General features: G+C 42.8%; 1 protein-coding gene and 1 pseudogene across 3 annotated transcripts in view; one reads left to right on the top strand and one right to left on the bottom strand.

The window, feature by feature from the left end:
- Positions 1–4,765, bottom strand: part of LOC100715666 (ubiquitin carboxyl-terminal hydrolase 44-like) — a 32,256-nt pseudogene extending 27,491 nt beyond the window's left edge.
- The window catches only part of Fgf13 (fibroblast growth factor 13), a 501,298-nt gene continuing 482,440 nt past the window's right edge, over positions 4,524–23,381 (top strand). The window contains exons 1-2 of one of the 3 annotated variants that reach the window (XM_013146953.3): positions 4,524–4,778; positions 22,351–22,569. In XM_013146953.3, coding sequence (XP_013002407.1) covers positions 22,521–22,569 — 49 coding nt within the window. In that variant the 5' untranslated portion in view covers positions 4,524–4,778; positions 22,351–22,520. Of the gene's footprint in view, positions 4,779–21,557; positions 21,690–22,350; positions 22,570–23,381 lie in introns of those variants that run through there. The other 2 variants (XM_013146954.3, XM_063246465.1) reach the window with 2 other exon arrangements.

The following is a 23,381-nucleotide window of genomic DNA, read 5'->3' as shown; positions in this document are numbered from 1 at the left end:
GAGACCTTACAGGACTTCAAAAGAAGATAATAGTCAAACCATAATGGGCATCATAGTAAATCTTATTGTCTTCACAGTAGTTGCCCATACCCTCAAACTTGATACTGTCAAACAAAACATAGTAGAGTAAAATCAGTCAGAACAAGATGGGGAGAGCAATACAGGGGTTCAAGTCAGGTTAATAGGAAAACAAAAAAGTTACTATAATATATCCCGCTATTTTTTAATCTGGTCTTCCCTTAATTAAAAAATAAAAAATAAATTATTTTTTTAAAAACAGGGAGATTGAGATAAAAGAGAACATAGCAACAGAACAACACAGATCAGAACTGAATAATTTAAGCATCATTGTGTTTCACTACCAGATAACCTGACATAATAGTAGTCACCATAGTGTCTCTTTCCTTGAAATATTTGAGTATAAGTTCATATACTATAGCATCAAACATATCAAGACAGTGTGAAGCCATTCAGGAGAATGAAAGTATTACAGGGTATTTAGAACTAGCTAACAGAAAACAAACAATGGTTTCTATATTGTCTCTTTGCCTATAAAGAATTTTGTTTAGACTATCGCATATAGTAAAGTTTAATAAGATAGAACATGTTAAAACCAATGGAAACAGACAGACAACAGTTTGATGGGACTTCAAAACAAGATAATATTAAATCAGCACTAGCTATTATGATGTCTTGTTTTCTTCAAAATAGCTATTGGTACTATCACAGACAATAAAATTGGACAACCCAGATTGAAACCATTCCAATTAATGAGTGAAAACATTATATGGCTTCAAACCAATATGATTGGGAATCATGATTACCACATACTTTTATGTATACTACTCAGCTATAAAGAATGATCACATTGAGATATTTATAAATAAAGGGACGCAGCTTGAGACCATACTCATAAGTGAAATAAATCAAACGCACATGTATAAATACTGAATAGTTTCCCTAGTGTAAGAAATGATACCTTGCATTTCTTAACGAGCCACAGCAACCATCAACTCAAGGACATTCTTGTTGCATCTAAATCTCTTACTTACTACTTCCAATCTCAGTCTCCACACCATTTCATCTCTGAATGCTTTGATGTATATTTCTAAATGCTAAGATAGTTTTAACCCAGTAATTGTATTACAGATGAAATAATAATTATAATTAATTAAGATATTAGTAATTGTTTAACAATTAAATATCCATTTTTATCAAATTGTCTCTGTTGTCTCATCTATGTGTTCTTCCATTTGGTTTGTTTGATTTGGGGTTCCAATAGGCTCCATAAATTACATCCAGTTGATAAATCTCTCAAATCTTTCAATCAGAAAGTTCTCTTTTGCTCTTTTACTTGCTTGAAACTTAGTTTTTGGAGACACAAGATATCATCTGACCATCTCAGAAGCTCTGATGCTTAATGCACTGGCTAGAAGATTCCAAAATTCCTGCTGGGAAAACAAAGATGTAAATAAAGTACCATAACCTCATCCATGGAGAGTACAAATGGACTGTGAATGTCTCAGCTGCCTTTTCTTTTAGTCCATCTTTGAAAAAGTCTTTCTTCACTGATCCCTCAATCTCCTGGGCCACAAGTGGAGCTTCTGGGACTGCCTTCTGCTCCATTTCTTCAGGAGGTTGTGGCAAAGGCTGAGATTTTAAAAATAAAGCCCCAAAAAACTTCAAGCAAATGCTGCTATAAATACCCAAGGAAGAATTCTATTATTAAATGTCCTTTGTTCCTAGAAGCTTCAGGCAGATTGGTAAGGTTGAGAAGTGGAACCCCTTTTTTTGTTCTTGCCAGTCTGCTTTCATGAGGGTGATGGCTAGAACTGGCAGGACCAGGTATGTGCTCTGGGCAGGGCAGCCCTGTGCCCCAGAGTCCTAGGTTCCCTTTAGACCTGTCAGCCCAACTCTTGCCAGAAGAGGCCTGCAATATCCTATTCCAGGCTGGCAAAAATAGAATAGCCAGAGAATGTAAGGACTGAGACAACTGTTCCTGTTTTGAAAAGTATCGGAAGGATGTGGCCACAGGTGGGAGTAAAGGTCTGTTCCTAAGAGTGAAGCCCAAGCCAGGAAGCTGCTGAATCCAATGATGGGGACCTGAGATTGGAGCTGGACCATTGACAGCTCCCACGGCCCCAGCACCACAGGACACCATGGTCAGTACGCTGCTAACAGTGTGTGCTTTGCCTGGAAATGTTGCACGTGTTTATGAGTCAGTTAATTTTCATTCCAAACAGAGATCAGAGAGGCTCTGATGAGTGGCCAGGAGTTGGTACAGGGAAGTTAGGTCAAATTTCAGTCTTCCCCAGTCTGGAGGGAATTCCATTCTGAAGCCACATGGCATTGTTCTGCCCTGTGTAAATGACCAGGAAACAAAAGGGGGCCTTTCCTTTTGAGCATCTTTTACCTAACATGTACTGCTGCTGGGCTTCTGCAGGGAGCCACATTCATCACTTCCCCTCCTCTTTAGTCCCCCAACACATGCACTATACTTTTTCCACATGGTGGCATTTGTTGAGATAAGTATCTCTTGTCTATGACATACTAGGCATTCACACAGGCTGTGTGTCATGGGAATTATAAAAATAACAGAACATGGGAGTTTACAAAAAGAGCAAATCACTAGGATTCTTAAATGTAAATTTAAAAGTAATCAGGACCTAGAAGTCCCCATATGTGAAGTGGGAAGTTTGAAAGTTTCAGCCTTTTCTGAGCTTTCTGTATACCCAAAAGAGGAGGTTATTTTGGAAGTGGAATAAGTATGATTTTTCCCTCATCAACTCAAAAGTGCTTGAACTGATTTAGCTCAAACTATAAAAAGATAAAAACCAAATGCGCCCTGGGACAAGATTTCTGTGTGGAATAGAATGGAAGCAACCAGAGGGATAAGGCCATGGAAAGATGGTCCCTTGAAGTCGCTTACCTCCGGCTGATCTTTCAGCTGTCCCTTACAGTGTCTTGAGGCTGCGTTTTGGGGCGTGAGGTTGTGAGTCAAATAGACAACCGATTCAAAGTTAAATTCTGTATTTAATAAGACATTAGTGGAAGTTTCTGGGAATCTGAAATTGTTTTCTAAACATTTTCATCTTATTTTATATAAGATGGGCCAAGATACCCGTATCCATTTTACTAATGAATTTAAGCCTACCTTGATCCGTTGAAGAGAGAAGTCGTCTTGAGTTGTTAACCATACAAATTTTGACAGAGACCTGAGTTCCTATGCCAGCCCTTCCCCTTACTAGTAGCTATTTGAGCTTGATACTGAGCCTCAGCTGCTTCTCTTGTAAAACTAAGATAAGCCTACCACAGGAGATTGTGATAAAGATGAATTAAAGTGGTGATCATGAAATACTTAGGACAGTTCCCGATGCATAAAGAACTTCCCAAAACTAGTGGTTACAGTAATTGTAGCATTTATAAAACTGAGGGTGACCCCAGGAATTATCTTTATGCTCTTCTCCACTATATCATCCAGATCAGTGTTTGCCAAAAGCATGAAATTTTGTGACCAAAATTAAGATATACATTATATCGGTGGTTGAGTCCATATATACATAGAAGAAACGAAAGTTTCATATGATTCACCTTACTGTGAGCAAAGCACTGTATTCTACCCAATTCCATTCTATTCTATCCATTTCTTTTCATTTTAAAAATGCTGATGACAACACTAAATAGATTTCATTACTATCTAGTGACGTCTAGTCTACAGTTTGTAAAACACTTACCTAGATGAATTTGGAGAAAGCAATTAGCACTCTCATGGGCCCAGAGAGCTGTCTTTTTCCGAATTAACACCTCTGGTCAAGGTCTGAAGCCAAAAAAAAAAAAAATCCTCCCTGAATTTTCCTCTCCATCAAAACCACTCCTCAGAACAATGAATGACAGCTGCAAAGTGACGAGACACAAATCCTCCCCATACTTTTATCCCTGGCTTGGCCCATGGATGATGACATTGTCCTCTATACCCTTCTAGCAAGTCTGGCTAAGATCTAGGTTTGGTCTGCAAAATGTGATATGCATGTACGTGTGTGCATGCATGTGTGTGTGTGTGTGTGTGTGTGTGTGTGTGTGTGTGTGTTTGTGTGTGTGTGTTTGTGTGTAGCAATTGGGAAAGAGAGGGGAATGATTGCCAATTTCTCAATTTTTTTCTCCTCATGTCATCAACCTATCAAGTTTCTGCCAGAATGGAGGGGAATGCCCATTACCCCAGGCAATAATACTTTCCTTTCCAAAAGGATCCTCCTGCTCTGGAGGTGCCAGAGACGGTGAGAGTGGGCCAAGGCACCAAGAGTCACAAGTTCTCTGCTTCACCTCCCTGGATTGGTCTCTTCGCCTTGACAGAGCCTTGGTCCAGTAAGATGATCTGACCACAGCTGGTCTCCTACACTTAGAACAAGTTGGAAGCAAGAGAACTTGGGGAAAGAATTTGGTTTCACTAAAAATAGCTGCAATTTAGACCCTGTGACTTACCACTCCTCGCAACAGTCTGATATGAACTGAACAGGGTCCACGGTCACTCTGGACTATTTGCTTTACTTGCCTGGAGCCCTTGGAACCAGGAGGGGCTTAGGGAATTGGGGCTGTTTGGGCTCAGATGCAGACCATTGCAAACTTCAGAATCGTACAGTGATGATATGACCAAGGAGCTTCCTACCCCCAGGAGTGAGTGACCATTGGGACTAATAACAACAGGGCCCTTTAAGTTTTTGGTCCATGGTGGGATCTTTCTTGTTCCGTACCTCCTGGCCCACTGCATCGCCACTTCTAAGGTAGGTGAAACTAAACTCACTGGGGGAAATGCTATGGGAATAGGGATCCTTTTGGGTAATCCAAGCCAAGTTTCTTTGGCCTAGGGCAGGGAGATGTGTCAGGGTAGGGCAGGGCAGAGTCTACAAATAAAAATATAACTCCACGCTCCCAGTACACTGATCAAATCACAATACTATGAGAATTGATAATCTTTCCTTGTGCCTTTCCACCCTAAAGCCAAGAAATTAGTCAAGAGAAAAAAAAAAAAAGAATTCTAATGTTAAGTTTAACTCTCTCTTAACATCTCTGCCTAAGTTTGCTTTATTCAAGCTAAGTGCCTTGTCTTTCCCGTCCCATTACTGTGTGAATGTGAATTTGGTTCAGGGCAGTAATTGTTTGTATTTGTCTTTTTTGCTGAGTAGAGGTAGAGAGTATTAGACGGCTGCCTAGAAAGGGACTTCTGTAGTTCAGTGTCTAAGAAAGAGGGACTCCAGCCCAGGGGCTCAAAAGACTTGCTTAAATTACATTGCCTTACTGCAAAACCAGTGTCCAGACTCATTTCTAATTTCTGCCTTGCTAACATCATGAACCTTAGAGGAGGCACTGGAAGTGAAGGGAAGCTGGCGAGTTCTGGGGTGAGGTTAGGAGCCTTCGGAAAGCAATGCTGCAGGTTTGGCTATTGGGAGGTTAAACGACAGGAAGTTCTTTGCTCCAAGTTGAATTTTGAGCATTGTGTTAATCAAACTACCGTGCCAACATCCAAGCCTGCCAAACCAAGGTGCTCTCATGGAAGTGAAAATAGGCTTCAGTAAAAGATACGGTTTCTTCAGATGAAAATGACAATCTTAAAATATCGTATAGCTAGAGGAAACAACCTTCTGACTCAGAATCATCCGGGTCTGGGGAATTCTTTATAAAATAGACTGATGCTTGAATATTACATCCCTTCCATGCATCTTTTCCTTTCACCTATTTCCAAGCTATACAGTCATGCAAATAACATAAGCTTAAAGATCTTAAAGCTACAAAACACTTGAAAATTCTAGTCCCCAGTCTTTACTGGAACATGAGCTATATAAAGAGTGACTATCTTGTCTCTAGCTAGATTGTTGCCTCAACTTCCACTTTAGCCTCAAAATGCACAGCTAGCAGACAGTCACTTTCGAGTCTGTAGCATTAAATTCTCTCAGCATCACATCCTACAAGGGTTTTCTCCTTTCCAGTATCACTTTAAGGTGTATTCATTTTGTTGCAAAAATCTTCCCATGTTGTATTTAATGCAACCCTATGACATCACTGATGCTATGCACTGAAATGTGTGGCTACATTTATTGAAATTTGTCAGGTTTGTATTTAACTTGGGCATCATTTTATCATAACACTCTAGAGAAACCAATTTCTTTTGAAACAAGGATATTTGCCAGAGTTTGCCTCCAAATAGCACACTTACTTACTTACCTAGTAATTTGAAAACAATGACTCCCATAATAAAAACTCTGTACAAACAACTTTTGAGGAATGCATTTATCTATGAAGCACTGGTCCCCAAACTCTTATGTCATGAACTAATGCCAGGCTTGATTCCCTGTGAATCAATCAAAATGATCATTTAAAAATGTAATTTCTGGGCTGAGTACAGTGGCACATGTCCATAATCCTAGTACTCTGGGAGGTTGAGGCAGGAGGGTTGCAATTCTAAGCTAAGTCTGGTCAACTCAGTGATTTAGTGAGATACTGTCTCAAAATAAAACAGGGGGCTGGAGATATAGCTCAGTGGAAAAGAGCAGGGTTCAGTATTCAGTACTGCCAAATTTGAGAGGGATGGGGGTGGGGAGGAGAGAGAGAGAGAGAGAGAGAGAGAGAGAGAGAGAGAGAGAGAGAGCCTGTGGCATATCCCTGGGAATTCCCTTTCAGAATGTCTGGAATGGAGCCTTAGCGGGCTGCACTTTGAACAAGCAACTGGTAATTCTGGTGTATGGCTCAGTTTGGAAAGCAGTGGGAAAGTCAAGATCAAATATCTTAAAGAGTTTCCTTTGATTTCAGAAGGAAAATGCAAACACTAACTTAACACTCTCTGGGCTCTCCAAGCTGCTCTAGTCCTAACTGGCCCTTCCATTGTTACTCCTCTCCACCACCCCCAGCTTCACTGAACTGGCCTCTGTCTTCCATTTTGCTTTCATGCCTGGACACTTCACTCATGCAGAGGCCTGTGAATTTGTGTTTTTCCTACCTCTATGCATACTCAAATCTATCTCATTTCTTATGGTCAACTTCAGAGTGTGCATAAGAATGATGCAGAGGACTCCTTTAAATTATCACTTCCTAGATTGCACTTCTGGGAACTCTGATTCAGAGGACCTGGAGTTTTTAATTATCTCAGGGATTTGACACTGACCATATGTTCAAAAACGCTGCATCTCTGTATAAGGGCGATTCTGGGAACATTCTTCCTTCCCTCATCCAACACCTTGGCAATTTGTTTGTGGTTACACAATTTAGCACTCATGCGTTCATTACTCATGTTAGAATTATGTGTATATGTTATCCTTTCCTGGACTCATCAAACACTCATTGAATACTTGATATAAAAGAAATGTCTTTCCTTCAAGAACCTGAGCTTCGTGAGAGCATACATTCATGCCTCTGTCTCTGTCAACTCCTTGGTCACCAGTGTAGAGTGTGTCATTGGGGTGATAAAGTTAGAAGGAATGGAGGATAGAGCGTGTTCCAAGCTGTGTTCTTTTCCTTACGAGATGTGAATTTGAGACAGTTCCATTCTGTGTCACTGTGTCCCAGTGGAAGATTTGTGAACAAGAGTGGGATTTTAGAAGCTTTCTGAGGCTGGGCAATCTCAGAGCATAGTGATGCCTGGATTCCAGGGAGTCTCTTGGCTTCAGTAGGATGGGAAGCACCTGGCTTTTCTAAATACAGTAGTTGTGCCATACGGGAGGGATGAGCACAGTGCCAAGGGGAGTAGAGGACGAGAAGAGATACTGGATGATGGGGATCTGGCTGGGCTATGCTTGGGGCAGGCTTTGTTTCCTTGCCACACCTGCAGCAGCAACTGTGTCTCCTCTGGAACTGTCCATTGTTCAAATGCTGTGGCTTCATAATTGTTTTTAATTTGTGTATGTAATATAAAATATAATTATAGGATATATAATTCATGTTGTTGGCTTTGTTCATATTCTGTTTCCATTGTCATTATATTAAGCATATATAATAGGTACATACGGGCACATGCACAGGTCTGTCTGTTATAGAAATCTATATCAAGTCAATTATGGTTCTCTATACCTGACTCTCCTATCACTAGCTGTACAACTTCAGGTACTCTGGGTTTTGATTTCTTCATCTAAAAAATGAGGATCACAGTGCTATCCACCTCCTATTTTAAGGATTGAATTAGTTAAAACATACAAAGGACTTAAGATTGCATATATGAATATTTGCTACTATCATTGTTAGTCTCATTCAACCAAACACAAAAATTAAGAGCAATTTTCCTCTTTATATTGGTTACATAGCATTTTGTGGTATTGATGGAGAAAATTTTATCCAACTATCCCACTTTTAATAGATGTTCATTTTTTTGTCTTTTTCTAATAGAAAGCAATATAGCAATAAACACCTTTGAATATATAGCCTTATGTACTGTTATTTTTATTACTCTGGAGCAGATTCCCAAGAACAGAATAGCTGGGTTGAAAGTTATATGTGTATTGCTTTCAATTTCATTAAACGTTGCCATATTGCTTTCTAAAAATCATGTAAGAAATTCCCAAATCTACCCACAACACATGACAGTGCAGATTTTCCTGCTATCCCACTACATTGATCTTACTGCTATTTTTAAATTTTGCCACCCCTGTGAGCAAAGCAGTTTGTCCTACTACTTCAGTGTAAATTTCTCTGCTTATTAGCAGCCTGAATATCTTTGTTAAAAAATATTGGCTATTTGAATTTGCTTTGTCGTGATGTAGTCTTTCATATGTTTTGCTTATTTTTGAATAAGTTGTTTTTCCTTGTTAATGTGAAAGAGTTTCTTATATATTATCCCTCAGTGCTTTTTGGGTTTCAATTTCTGGTTCATTTTAATTATTCTGTCTTATGTCAAAAATTTTAAACAATGTATTATAATAGGAAATTTCTTTTATAACTTCTGGGTTCTGAGAATTCATTAAGATCTCCCCACTTTGAGGTTACCGAGGTTATTAATAGCCAGTTACATCTTTACTCTTCATTAATAATCCACTTTTTCCTCACTTAAATCAAATGTCACTTGTGTTATGCATTAAACGATTATATCTGGGATTTAATTCTGCATTGTTTGTTTTATTACTTTATCTGTTATTACTGTACCGCTACCATGTTTTGATGTGATTACAGTGACTGCAGAGCACACAGTACACAGTGACTGATATCTGGACGTTTCTCTCTCTCTCTCTCTCTCTCTCTCTCTCTCTCTCTCTCTCTCTCTCTCTCTCTGTCTCTGTCTCTCTCTCTTTTTCTTTCTTCACATATAGGTATCCAAAACACAGGATATTACACAAATACCCTACTTTCCCCTGAAAAATAACATTTACATTAGTGTTCTAAAACCATAATGTGGACTTTGGGAAAATTGAAATTTTATGATGTGAAGTCTTTATTCCAGGTTCTGTTTTAAGCCCTTCACAATGGTATTGCAGTTTTCTTCAGAGTGGTCTGATGTTTTTCTTGTTAAATTCAGCTCCGTTTTTTATGTTTTTTTTTTCATTGTGGATATAAGCTTTCCCATTTTTATTTCTTCTTGTTTACTGTTTGACTAGAAAGGTACTTTGTTTTGTATAGTAACTTTATATCCCTTCATGGTACCAAATTCTCTAAATAAGATTTTACTAGAGTGTTCTGGTATTTTAGCTGTACGAATATAACATGAACCAACAAGAAAACAGATATCTTTTCTGATGTTTATAGTATTTCTTTTTTGGTCTTTTTTTATTAGCTAGAACCTCCCAGGCAATGTCGGATAATAAGGGGATAAGAGTCATTCTTGTCTAGTTCTGAATTTTATTTGAACAGGTCAGTGCTTTGCCATTTGGGATTATATCTGCCATCCGTTTTTGGTAAACAGTCTGTACTATTTTAAGAGATTTTCTTCTAATCCTATTTAACTTACAATTGTATTAAGAATGCAGCTGAAATTTATCAAATGACTTTTAAGCCTTTATTGATAGGATCATTCATACGGTTTCCCTCTTTAATTTATTGATGTCATGAATTATGTTGATAGATTTGTTAATATAGGACCTCCTTTGCATTTCCCAACTTAATTCTATATGTGGGTTAGTAGTTTCTCTGCAACAAAGCAGCCAAACTCTCAGTGGCTTAAAAAACAGTGAGCATTTGTTATTGTTCATGTCTCTTCCGGTTAGCTAGGATCTGACTGATCCGATGCAGGCTCAGTTCAACTGCTCCAGCTGTCACTGTTGGCTCTTTTGCTTCAGGTGGCAGTAGCTGGCGCCATACGGCCCCAGGTAGCTCTTACCCTCCTGCCAGGGCAAACAGGCTAGCCAGGCCAGTCTCATGGTTCAGCGGAGGGACATGAGAGAGGGAAAACCTGCAAAGTACATCTCCCCCTCTGTTACTCACCACAGTAAATCACATGACTGACCTCAAAATTAAGGGACGGGGAAATACATACCGTGAATAAAATTCCTGGACACAGGAGTGGGTGAAGACTTGGTTATAATTTTACTTTACTGAAAGACTGTTGGATTATATTTGGTAATGTTTTATTCAGAATATCAGCTTACATATCCAAAACGGAGAATGTGTATATATTTCTTTATTTGTAGCCTTCTTTGTAGGGCTGGAGATTAAATTTAGGTTGGTCACATTAGAAAGAATTAAAGAACTTTCCCTTTTGGATGGCCTACAATAGTTTAAGTGACATTGAAATAGTTGGTTTTTAAAATATTTACAATTAAATTAGGACCAATGAACCTCTCTGCTATGGTTTTTTCAATGATGAATATTTATTCATTATCTCATTCGCTTATTTAATAATGTGCCTATTTAATTTTTCTGCTTCCTGTTGGATTAATTTGAACTTTAAAAAAATTATCCTTTTCCTTTTGAGTTTCAACTGTGCTGCTATGGCATTTACAAGTTTTGTCTATTAATTCCAGCTTTTTTATTAGTCATCCATTCTCCTAGTTCTTTTTAGTTTAATTTGTGACTCATTTCCAGATATCTTAAGATGAATGCTAAGTTCATTTATTTTACCTTTGTTCATTAATGCTGAAGTCACTTAAGAATATAAATTTGTGGAGAGGGGGCTGACAGCAAAATATTTTAATGCTTCGTAAATATCTCTGTGGGTTCCTCAACCAGACTATGTTTGACCCAGTAATGTAGAAATATGTTTTTAAAGTTCCAGAGTCATTTATTGCCTTTAAATCATTTATGTAAATTATATACCTGTTATATTCAGAAAAATTCTTTTCCATTACTTAAAAAAAATACTGCACCTCCTATTTTCATTCCTCTTCTCATTCGGGGAATCATATGATTTTTCTTGAAGATCTATCCAACTCTCTTACATTCCCCTTCACGACTTTCTTTTCTGGGGGTTTTGGACTTTGTGCTTGATTATTCTATTTCTACTCATTTTGAGTCTCAGGAAGTATTCCTATCCTCTTCTCCAATCCATCAACTGAACTATGCATTTTGGGAAATCACACTTTTGCAGTTCCTAAAAGTCTATTTCTATGTTACGCTTGAGTCTCTACATGCTCTTATTTTGTCATCATTATTATTGTTGGTGATGATTTTCAAGGTGATACTTGTCTGTCCACCCACCATTTTATTTTTTAGGTATGTTTTGCTTAAACACCCTTTCTCTGGTTGCTGGTTTCTGGAGCCAAAGAGATACATAGTTATAAAGTATTTGCAGCCCACTGAGGTCAAGCTGTGGGGAAAGGAGAGCTAGGCAAGTTGCAACAACTTTGGAATGGTAGGAAACTAAGAAGCTATAGGAAGCTTCTCTCTTTCTATTTCTACACTGACCCCATCTGTTACCTTAGTTGGTTGTTTCATGGCCTCTTGAAGGCCCAGGAGAGCAGAAACACAGATGTGATATCATTGTCTCCCGTGTTCCTACTCTCCTTTGTAGTTCTGGATGTAAGATTTGCTTGGCACTCAAGGGAGAAAATTCTCAACACTTTCTGCTGAGAGTCTCAGGGCATCCAGGTCTTCACTCACCACTCTTCTTCATAGGCTTAGGAGAGAGAAGTATGTTGGTGTTGGGAATGGAAGACAACCCGTAATTAGCACAACATCTTCTAGGAGCTTTCTGTGATTGCTAAAGAAATTAAAGTTTTTTGTGTGAATGGGCTTTAGTCACATAACTTCCCAGGCAGTCACTTTATAATAACACAAGGCTGAGGTGAAGTTCAAGGCAGGTGCCTGTATTCATCCATTTTAACTTGTGAAAATAAACTCACAGAGATAATGCAATGCTAAGGTGTTGCATATATTTTAAAAATTAGGTTCATACAAAGTAGGAACTAGGGCAGTGAAGGTCCTGAAGATTTATGCTGAAGATCAGAAAAAAATATATCTAATGACTACAACTTGAAGCACTAGAAGAGGCAAGGAAATCAACATTCAGGAATTCTGAAAAGTTCCCAGGTAGAGCTGCACAAGATTAGGAAGAACTGGGAACTCTTCGACTCATGAAGCTTCACTCTCTGTCTCTGTTGAGAATGGTGGCTTCTGTTTCTTTACTTCTTTGGGCATCTTGAGAGAGTTTGTTTCAACTGCAAATTCTGATTTGAAATCACAGCAGAAAGGGCTTTGAAGCAATTTAGTTGCTAGGCTTAACCACAAATAACAGTGATAGCCAAGTTGACAGCAGTGTAATGGGTGGTCACTTTGACCATGTGCCAGTCAAACATCCATTCTGGACCAATACAGAACATCAGCGGAAAGAACAAACAAAAGCAGTGAGTAGAGGATTCTGGCTGTGAATGAGAAAGCCTCTGGAGAGGGCTTCCCTGCTTTTAATCACAGTGCCACCGCCCTCTCCGCTGGCATGCTTTGATGTGGTTCTCATAAATGTCCCTTCCACTTACACTAAAACTAGAGCATCACTCATTAGTCACAGATTCTTCTGAAATCTTCTCACCCATGCCAACCAATGCCTTCTTGAAGATTTCAGCACAAGTTTTGACAGCAGAAAGATCTGGGTTCAAACCCCTCCACTGTGAGGAGATAAATTGCCCTTCCTTTGAGCTCTTTTCATTATTTAAAATCAAGTCTAACAAGAGCCAATTTTAAAAACAGCTATGGGGATGAAATGACTGTTTATATAAAGCATAATATATTAATTACCTCCTCTGTTTTTAGTCATTAGTTTCACTGCCTGGAGTAAACTTCTGGTGCTGTCTGCAGGAAAGCAAAATGATACTGTTGCTTCTTTCTTTCCATAGCAAGTGGGCACTCTCAAAGGAACTCCTCTTTTGCTGTCCTAGCAGCAGTGAGGCAAATCCCCTACCACTGAGCTGAGTCGTTTTCTCCAAAGTACACAACAGGAATTCTTTATTTTGCAGGTGAAAGGATGGAGGGAGGGAGGCATTGTTTACATATAAAGTAGACTAAATCTAGGAAAAGTGTACTAGCAAACAGTCTTGCTAGGCCCTCTTAGTGGGAGAAAGGATGTGAACATGAAAAAGGAGATGTTATCAGAGGTTGCACGGAGGAAACTGGAATGGGGCAGATAAAGAATTCCAGAAGTGGAACACTAAAAAAAGTACAAGAGTAGAGAGGATCCTTACAAAAGACTACAATAAGCCACATATGGCAGGAATATGACAAATATGTAATGTGTAAAGGCAGTTCAATCATGTGCCAGGTACATATCCATTTTGAGCCAGGTTAAACCACACTGTAATGGTTTGGATAGGTGTCTCACGAGGCCCATGTGTAAATGCTTAGTCATTAGCCTGTGCTGCTATTGAGAGGTGGTGAAATCCTTAAGAGGTGGGGAATTAGAAGGGGAAGTTAGATCACCGGTGGCATGCCCTTTAAGGGGATACTAGGACCCTAATGCTTCCTTCACTCTCACTTCTCAATCAGCATGAGGTTAAAAGCTTTGTCCTCTATATCCTCTGTCCATGATTTACTTACTGAGGCATTGTACCCCATGATGAGCCTCAGCACCAGCTCAAAAGAAATAGGGGCCAATCTGCCATGAACTTAAACTTCCAGACTTCTGAACAAGAGTAAACCTTTCCTCATTAAAATTTGATTACTTCAGGTATTTTGTTACAGTAACAGAAAGCTGACTAACACACATATCAGTGCGGTCACAGTTTCAGATGCAGGAAAGGGTAGATACAAGACATTAGAAACCTAACTTGTTATTTCTTGATCATCTATACATAGCTCTCCTTTCCCTAAAATATAACACCTGATAGAGTCACTTGATTTTGTGCCAGGCATAAATCTAAGCCCCAATCCTCTATACTACAAAAAGCTTCAAAGAACTACTAAAGAAGGCAGAGAAATAAATCAGAAGCAAAAGGGATGGGCAACATCAGAGGTAGAGGAAGAAAATGATTTTTACACTGTCTTTAACAAAAGAAAGATGTTCATCAGAGAATAAGAATTGTGAAAGATGGATATACAATAGAATAGTATTCAGCCACAAAGAAGAATGAAATCACGTCATTTGCAGACAAATGAATGGAGCTTAAGCTTGTAATGCTAAAGTAAAGAAGTCAGAAACACAAAGTCAAATGTTGCATGGTTTCTCTTGTATGAGAAACCTAATAACTAAGTTATTAGTTTTTGTTTTTGTTTGGTACCGGGGATTGAACTCATGACTTTGCACTTGCCACGCAGTCACTTATGCTGCAGAGCTAAATCCATGGCCCCTAAATTATAAATAAATGAATGTAATAAAGGAGAGATAATGGAAAACAAAAAAGGAGATGGGAGATGTGGAAGGAGAGATGGGGCAGAGAGAAAGTAAAAGATAAAGGGGTAACGGAAATTGAAAATTATCAAGACCTGTTGCATGCATTTGCCAGCCCCTCAAAATGAACGTCATTGGTATCTGTTGCAAACAGAGTGAAGAAGAAGACAAAGAGAAATGGCAACACCAGTTCTGAAAGGAAGGGGAAGGGTGAAAAGGCAGGACTGGCACACAGAGCAGCTGAGGGTTAAGGGAGCCTGAGCCAACTGACCAGACAGCTCTGGAGTCTGGGAGAAGGCCTACGGATTCACCATGGCCGTGCCTCTCTTAGTTGCTGCATGTGGGCTACTGTAGGAAGGGAGTGACCTCAGGTGAAGCAGTCTTTCAGCTGAGGCTGACCCTGATGGAGCTGTGGCAAACGTTTCCTGGAAGGGGACTCTGGATAGCACAGCTCCAAGTCAAACCCATCAGGAAAGAGTGGGGAGAGATTTAGGCATTGTCTTAGTTAATTTTTACTCATCGCTGAGACAAAATACCTGATACACAAAGTGGGAAAGAAAGGTTTATTTCTTACAGTTTTTGGAGGTTTCAGTCCATACTCAGTTGGCTCCAAGGCAGGGTGACATGGCAGAGCCACAGTTCATGGCGGCTGCAAACAGCAAGGCAGAAACCAGCAAAAGAGCAAGACACACCTTCTTCCTGCCAATACATTACATCCTGGCTCCACCCCTAGGTGGGTGTAGCACTGACACCATCAATCCAAGCACTAGGCAATGAACCAATCACAAATGCACAATGTAAATTCATGAGGCCTAGGGGCACAGACAAACCATGACAGGCATTGATAAAATTGAAATCAAAGCCCAGTGAGCCCTGAGATCTTCACTCTTGCTCTGATGCTTGGTTTTCTCTTTGGAGAACTTTTAGAGGTATTTGTTATTCCATAATATTTGTAAAACACATTGTGTCATATGGAAGAAGGAGTAAGGACTTTCAAAGCAGAAGGACCTACTGGAGTTACCATTTTGAGTATACCGCGTTTCACTAGCTGTGTGATCTAGGCTAAGTTGTTTCACATTTCTGAAATAAGCCATAATCTAGATAAATAGTATAGACAAGGAATTCAGTAAATTAAATAAACATCATTATCATGATGCAGCTATTCATTGTGGTTTTTTTATGGCAGGCACTGTTATTTATACCTTAGGGTGGATACAGAGGTAACAAGAGTCTTTGTCACCTAGCAACATCTCATTGAGTGAAGTCAAGATATAGGCAAACACAAATATGCTAACAACTAACTACTACATCCAAGAATTTTTCAAGAAAAAAACACTGGCTTGCCAAACTGTTTCCCTTTACCACTGTGTTACTCAGCTCTCCCATTTCTGGACCCAATACCCAGCTCCCACCATTTCTAGGAGGATAATCTGGCTCATGTTCGAAGGAGATTCCTTCCAGAGCCCGCAGGTTCCAAGACAGACTCACCACAGCATAAGGTCACAGGGGAGCAAAGCAGTTTTGTCCATGGCAACTGAGAAGCAGAGCTAGAGAAAAAGGGGCCATGGACTAGATATAGTTGCCAAGATCACACCATTCCAACCCAGGCCCACTCAGAAATGGGCCCCACCAACTTCCAAGTTGGAGGCTTCCAAGTCAATGAAGCTGACACAATGAAGCTTAATCTCCACAGTTGCTGTCAGTGTGAGCACTAGAATAAAGGGATGAGAAAGATGTAAAAGTCTTCCAAAACTGACCTAAGCCAAAGTCTTTTGGCTAGCAGAGACAATAGATAATCTTCTGTTTTGAATGTAGAGAAAGGCCCACTCCTCTATGACACAGGAGACTCCACTGCAGAATGGTGGGACTTCTGGATGGACAGCCCACATTTCCTAGTGATATTCATCACTTCAAAGGGAAACTGATTCTTTCAATAAGCGTGAGCTCATTGTTCCCTCCATCACTGGACAAGAAAGTGAGAAAACACTGGACAATGCTTATTCTTAACCTGCACTCCAATGTCACATTACGATGTCCAAATGCTCAAGTGTATAGGAGGCAGAAAATCACATTTCCACTTGCTGTACACTGAGAAGGTTCTAGTGTTAAGCTGTTGTTGGAAAATCATTAACATTTCTCTGTCTTGCAACTTTTCCTCATTTTACAAACCCATTTTAATGGCTAGCATGGAAATTTAAGGAACAAAGAAGAAGAGTCCAAAAATGATTCTAGGATCCTCATTTCAATTATCTACTGCTTCAATAACAAATAAGTCCAAAATGAAGTGTATTGAGACAATAATTTTGATTCTGCAGGTCAGGAATTTGGACTGAATATAGCAGCAAGGATCCCTGCTCTCTGCCCATAAAATTTGAAGTCTTGTGGGAATTGGCCAGGGTAGTCTCTATGGAATCACCTGTCGGGAGCCTTTATTCATGCCATCATCTATGTTCCTTAGTTCCTTTACATGGCCCTTTCTTTGACTAGCTTGGGATTCCTCCCAGCATGGATCTCAGGGGTTCTGATTTCTGACACCATGGATGGCTTTTCCCAGAGAAAATGGAGAGTTGCCAAGCCTCTTCAAGCCTAGGGATGGAACTGGCACAGAATCACTTCTGCCATACAGCACTGGTAAAAAGCAAGTTAGAAGGCCAGGATGTATTCAAGTGGAAGGGAAACAGACATTAGTGTTGCAGGATGGAGAGGCACATACATATAGTATTATGAGAACTTCATTGGTTATTACTTTTACAGACCTACTTTCCTAAAACTTAGCACCCACATTAGTCAGTTTTGCATTGCTGCAATGAAATACCTGAGGCAGATAACTCCCTAAAGAGAAAATGTTTATTTTTCTCAGGTTTAGAGAATAAAAGAACAAACAGCACGATGTAAGCTTAGGTTCTGCTGAGGGGCCCGCAATGGATGGCAGATAGTAATGACAAGGCATGTGTCAGGGAAAGCAGTCACATCATCAGAAGTCAACCCTTTCGGAGGTGCAGTATATACACAATGAGGTAAGGCCCCACTAGTTCCACCACTTCCCAACAGCTGCACCCCCTGAAGTAAGGCTTTAATCTTAAGGGACATTTGGGAGAACTGAGATTACAGCCTACCTTTAACTGCAGCTACAAAAATTATTTAACTTGTATCATGGGTTAGGAGATCAGGAGTTTGAGCAGGGCTCCAATGAGTAGATCTCCACGGAGGAGCCTTTTGTGAGGCTGCAGTCTTCTAGTTATTTGATTGATTGCATATTCAAGATGGCTGCTTTATTTGGATGGCATACGGTGCTGGCCTGTTGCCTGGATGCTTGTCTAGAACTGTCAACTGATGACCCTGGAATTGAACTCTCCAATAATGGTGATTTCAGTGTGGACAAATTTTAAAATGGCAACTGTCTTTTCCCAGAGCCAGCAGGAAATTTGTCCCCAAGAAGGCCAGGCAGCTTTATCACAGCTTTTCCCAAGCTACTGTAAAAGTAACAGAGCATCCCTTCTATCTTACACTGAAGGCTTAAGGAGTTATAAGCCCGGCCAGGACCAAGGGGAGAGAACATAGTAGACCCCTCTCCATGGTCATCTTTGGAGATGATCCTCCCCAGTTTGCACATTTCTATAATCCACCAAGTCACCTGAAGTTTTGATAGAAAGCAATTCGCATCAGGAGGCTGATAAACATTGCAAGGTTTGAAGCAGAAATGAATGCCTTTCATAGCTCTAGCATTTGAATCTGAAGGTTCAAACTGTTGAAAATGGAGTTTAAGGATTCTGTGACTTCCAACTCCAAATCTTGGCCCAGTGGACTTTCTTTATCTCAAGTGCCTCAGGTGGAAGCGTGGCTGGTGCTAGTCTGCTTCATTTTGAACCAACTTTCTGTTCTGAAGTGTTTTCACAAATGAGAAACAGATTTTGTCCAGTAAGAAGCAGCTTTGTTAATAAAACATCTAATTTGTTGGTGCCTGGTAGCAGGGTCTCTACACTCAGACAGCCGAACACTGCCTGGAAAAAGGTCCAAGTGCATGTGCCCTTCATGCCAACATTCACCCCAACCTCACCTTCTGGCACAGACAATGAAACCCTGTGGCCTCTTGCCCAGAAACATTGCTCAGAGCTACTGGAGGATAAACAGACCTGGAATCCAGAGACTGGTGTCCTGAGCTATTTGGACACGCTCATGAAACACCAGGTTGATGATAGGGGCAAGAGACTTGAGATTTTCAGGACGTTTTGCATTTTAGTACCAAAGGCTCAAGCTTCTGTCAGCTCAACCCTCTTTAGAGGAGTGACCATGCCACATCTTGTTTCAGAATATTGCTTTGTTCCAGAATTAAGTTACTTCCTTTGTGTTTTATCAGGTCTATGGGTTCTCTCTCATAGGAAGGACAAAGACAGGACGGTGCACATTTTACTATAGTGACAAGGCAGAGAAGTGAAGTGACAAGATACTGTTCATCACTAGACTGAAAACTGAGAATCCTTTCTTACCAGTGGGACAGGGGAGATGATTCTGGATGGAGCAGAGGAAATGCTATAAGCTAAGCCAGGGCTTCAGTGAGATGATTCCAAAATGAGTCCAGGTGGTAGGGAAAATACCACCCCCTAAACACCTTCACCCAGACTTAGGGTCCCCTTCCAGCTGACCATTCCACTTTACCAACTAGCTTGAAGCCTGGACACTGGAGCAGGTCTTTCTTGGAACCAGTGTGAACAATACTTACTGTTCATACTAAACACTTTATGGGGCTCTGAAGAGGAAAAGATCCCCATGGCTTTCTTGGATAGGATTGTTTGTCATTGCAGTCGAATAGTCAAAATTCTTGGTCTCCGGCATAAATGCACAAATGATATCACCAATTTGATTCCACATGGGAGCAAGCCACTGTAGAGTTCTTGTAGGAGAGGTCCATTTCCTCTGTGTGTGTTTGCCTTGCATACATGTGAGCATGTATGAGCATGCATGCCCGTGTGTGTGTGTGTGTGTGTGTGTGTGTGTGTGTGTGTGTGTACTATATGCACTTTGGAAAGACTTAGGAGTTTAGGACTGGCAGGTAGTTCCAGTGAAAATGTGTGTCCTATTCCTTTTAAGAGGCTGATATGATTGCTGAAAATGGTGTGGAATAATAGAAGCACACTGGTTTTCGCGGCAGATCTACCTGGTTTCCTACCATGGCTCACCTACTTTTTATTTAGCCTCTACCAGTTGCCAGCTCTAGGATCTCTTTGAAGGCTAACCTCTCCAAGCCTTGGTTTTTCTCCTTTGAAAATTGGAAATAACAGAACCAACATTTACTAGGGCTGTTGTGAAGATGAAATAATATAATGGTTTAGAATGTTTAGCACGCTGCTTGGCACAGATTAGCTCCTAAGTGGATGCTAACCCTGACGGGATATAAATTATTTAGGACTTCTATTTCTTTCCCTCTTGCCTTTTCCTCTGAATCCGTCCAGGTCCCCACCCCTGTTGAATTCCCATCATTGGAAGAGAAATTCCTTCCTTCCCAGTCTACTAATATTAATTAATGGTCTAACCTTGGGTTGGATAATTACATTGTATCATCAAGCTCCAGCTTATTAGATATTATTTGCAAGAAAAACAGGCCTCCAGTTCCTCCCAGACTGAGGGTGGAGGCTGTAAATTGAGTTTAGAGGGTTGCTGACCTTTAGACCCTGGCTGGAGGCAGGGGCAGCCCACACTCCTGGTCCTGAAAGCCACAGCAGGCTCTTCTAATTGAGTTACTGCCTGAGACTCAGTAGGCCTAATCCATCCGAATGATTTCCTCGCCTGGTTTAGTGCCATTAATGAAACTGAGTTAAGGAGCCCCTCAGGTTGAGTAGGGCAGAAGGGAAAGGATTTTTCTGCATGGGACTCACTAGGACATCCCTGTGGCAAGGCTGATTCATAGACTGCTTTGCTGACCAAGTCCTGCTAGGAGTCACCCCAGTCCCTCAGCAGAGCACGGGACCCTTGCTGGCCACTGCCTACAGGAAGGGCCATCAGGGAATAGTTTTCCTAGGATACCTCAGGTTCGGATTCCTAACTACCAAGTCACCCACTACCTTGCCCCCTTGCACAAATTCAGAGCAGCTTTCCTTCCAGTTTTAATCTTCTGGGATGTTCCTTAGGTTTTGTCCCAAGTGACAGGCGACTTGTGGATCATACTTATTCCTCTTGGGCACTTTAATACCCTGTCCCACCTCACTCCATTTGCCTGGAGCTGAATAATCTGGGCTGTAGGGTATCTTAGCTTCCAGTTTGTCAATGACAAGAGCCAACTCTGGTGGGGGGGGGATCAGCGTGGGGGGCTGGGGTGGCAGTTAGTACCCTCAGTCAGTTTCACTCTCTGTGGAACAGAAGCTCAGATGCTTGTGCGCCCTTTCTTCCAGATTCAGCCTTGTCAAGTTGAGTGGCTGGCGTCTGGCATGGTCACCGACTTGGGGGTCGAGATTCCACTGTTCCACTGTTCGGGCACTCAGCTTGCAAACAGCGAGGTCTCCAAAGTGTAGGTGGTGATCACCGCAGTCCGGGGTAGCGAAGCCAGGAAGCAGTGATGCAAACGGAGGGCGTGTAGGAGCCGAATAAGAGCGCGGGGCTTTGATGCCCGCAGCCCTTGGAGCGATCCCGCTCCCACGTCGCCCCGGGCCAGGCCTGTCCCAAGGGATCCAGGGGAGAAGGCTGACAGGCTCACACACAGTCCAAGTACTCGCCAAGCTTTTGCCAACCGGCGACTGACGTCGGCGCGCCCCTGCCGAGCTCTCTTTTTACTACAGCCGGCAGGCGGCTTTGTGGGGCCCCGCCCTCGCCGGCCCCCGCCCCCCGCCTGCCCACACCTTGTGGTTTATATAGAAGGCGCCGCGGCGCTGATCGCGCGGCACCCCGGGACCGAGTGGAGAGTTCTTTGGACGGAGAGCGCGAGCGAGGGAGCAGGCGAGCTCCGAGGGGGTGTGGGTGTAGGGAGAGAGAGCAGGTAAGGGTCGCCGGTTCCTGCTCTCCCCCGCTACGCGAGCAACTCAGAGGGCCCTCCTGGCAAAATAATAGGAACCTGAAAATGAATTGGGCAGAGGAGAGAAAGAGGCGACCCTCCCCTCCCCTCCCCTTCCCTTTCCCACTGGCGGGCCGGGCGAGGAGCTGCGCGGCTCTGCGGTGTAACAGGCTCACACGTTGCTCATCACATGTTCAAACAGTTCCCTTTCGGGGAGGATCGTTATTTTTAAGTGAATATTTTCGTCTTTGTTTTGATTTAAAAAAAAAAAAAAACACAAAAACCTTCCTTGGGGTTTTATTTGGATTGAGTTGGCAGCCCGCAGCCGATTGGGAGAGGCGGGGAGAGCGGCCCGCCAGCGCGCGGCCAGCCCACCCAGGCAACTCCCGGCGCGGTCCGCTCAGAGCCCGGCGAGGTCGGCAGCGAAGCCGGGGAGTCCCGGCCGCGCCTCTCTGGCGCCCCGAGGGCTCTGAGCGCGGCTCTCCGCGGACAGGCAGGAGCGGCGGGCGCGGAGGCAGCGCCGCACCGCTTTGTCTCTTGCACTTCGGGAGCGCAGCGAGCGGCTCCTCCCGCGGCCGGCCGCTCGGGCTTGCGGCGGCGGCGGCGGCTCCTCCTTCACCCCTCTCCTTTCCTCCCCACTCTCCAGCAGGCAGCGGCGGCGGCGGCGGCAGCGGTGTGGAAAAGCGGATTCCGCCCCTAGCCACACCGAGGAGAGCTCGCCATCGCGACCTGCCGCCCTAAGCACTCTCCCAAGTCCAGCCCACTCGGCGAGGACTTCCGTCTCCTGGGCGAACCTTGTCAAGCAAGCTGGGATCTATGAGTGGAAAGGTGACCAAACCCAAAGAGGAGAAAGATGCTTCCAAGGGTAAGCCCGCTCGCCGAGTCCGCCCGCTTCCCCTCGCTCGGTTTCCCCGTCCCCTTGCGTGCGCGCCGCCCTCCGGTGCCTCCCTGCCTTCCCCGGGAACCTAAGCTGCCCACGACCTCTGCGACCCCAGGCAAGAGAGGGAGAGGGTCAGGGGCCGCTGGGGAACTCTGGGTTTGCAACACTTTCCTTCCTGCCTCGTGGGATTGTTGCCCCTCGTGTGCCTCCAGCCTCCTCCACTACCCCTCTGCACGCAAGGTGGTGGCGCTGCCGGCAGACGAAGCTGCTGCAGCCCGGAGCGCCAGGAACCGCTCTGCCTGCTAGCCGCCGTCCGCCTGTCAGTGCGAATACATGTGTGTGCGTGTGCTCGAGTGTGCATATGCGTGCAGCGAGAGTGCAACATGGTGACATACTCAGGAACCTGCCCCACTCTCAGAACCCGAACTCGAACCCACCTTCAACCCCTTCTCCCCACCCCCAATGCAAACAAAGAGCCTGGCCGAGACGCAGAACCCCTCCCCCCACACTCCTTTTCCTCTCACGCCCCTACTCCCCAACTCCCCACATCCCACACCCCCCCTCTGGAAAGGCTGGAGCTTGCACCCTTGCACACACTGCGTGCAAAAGTGAGCAGTTAGGGTGCCCAGGTGCTGCCTGTGCTGCGCCTCAGCAGCGCAGCCTTGCCAAGCCCCCAAGAGAACAAAGGCTGTTGTCCCCCTGTCACAAGTGCCCAGCGAGAGTGGGCCTCCGCAGAGGGGAGTCATTCACCTTCCTCAGCTTGCTGGGGTTCAACCACCTGGCCCAGGGCGACCGGC

This window comes from Cavia porcellus, unplaced genomic scaffold, assembly GCF_034190915.1.
Source record: "Cavia porcellus strain 051 isolate PalLab524CR breed Dunkin Hartley unplaced genomic scaffold, mCavPor4.1 scaffold_3, whole genome shotgun sequence".
Classification (NCBI taxonomy): Eukaryota; Metazoa; Chordata; class Mammalia; order Rodentia; family Caviidae; genus Cavia; species Cavia porcellus.
This window is presented reverse-complemented; position numbering and strand designations above follow the sequence as displayed.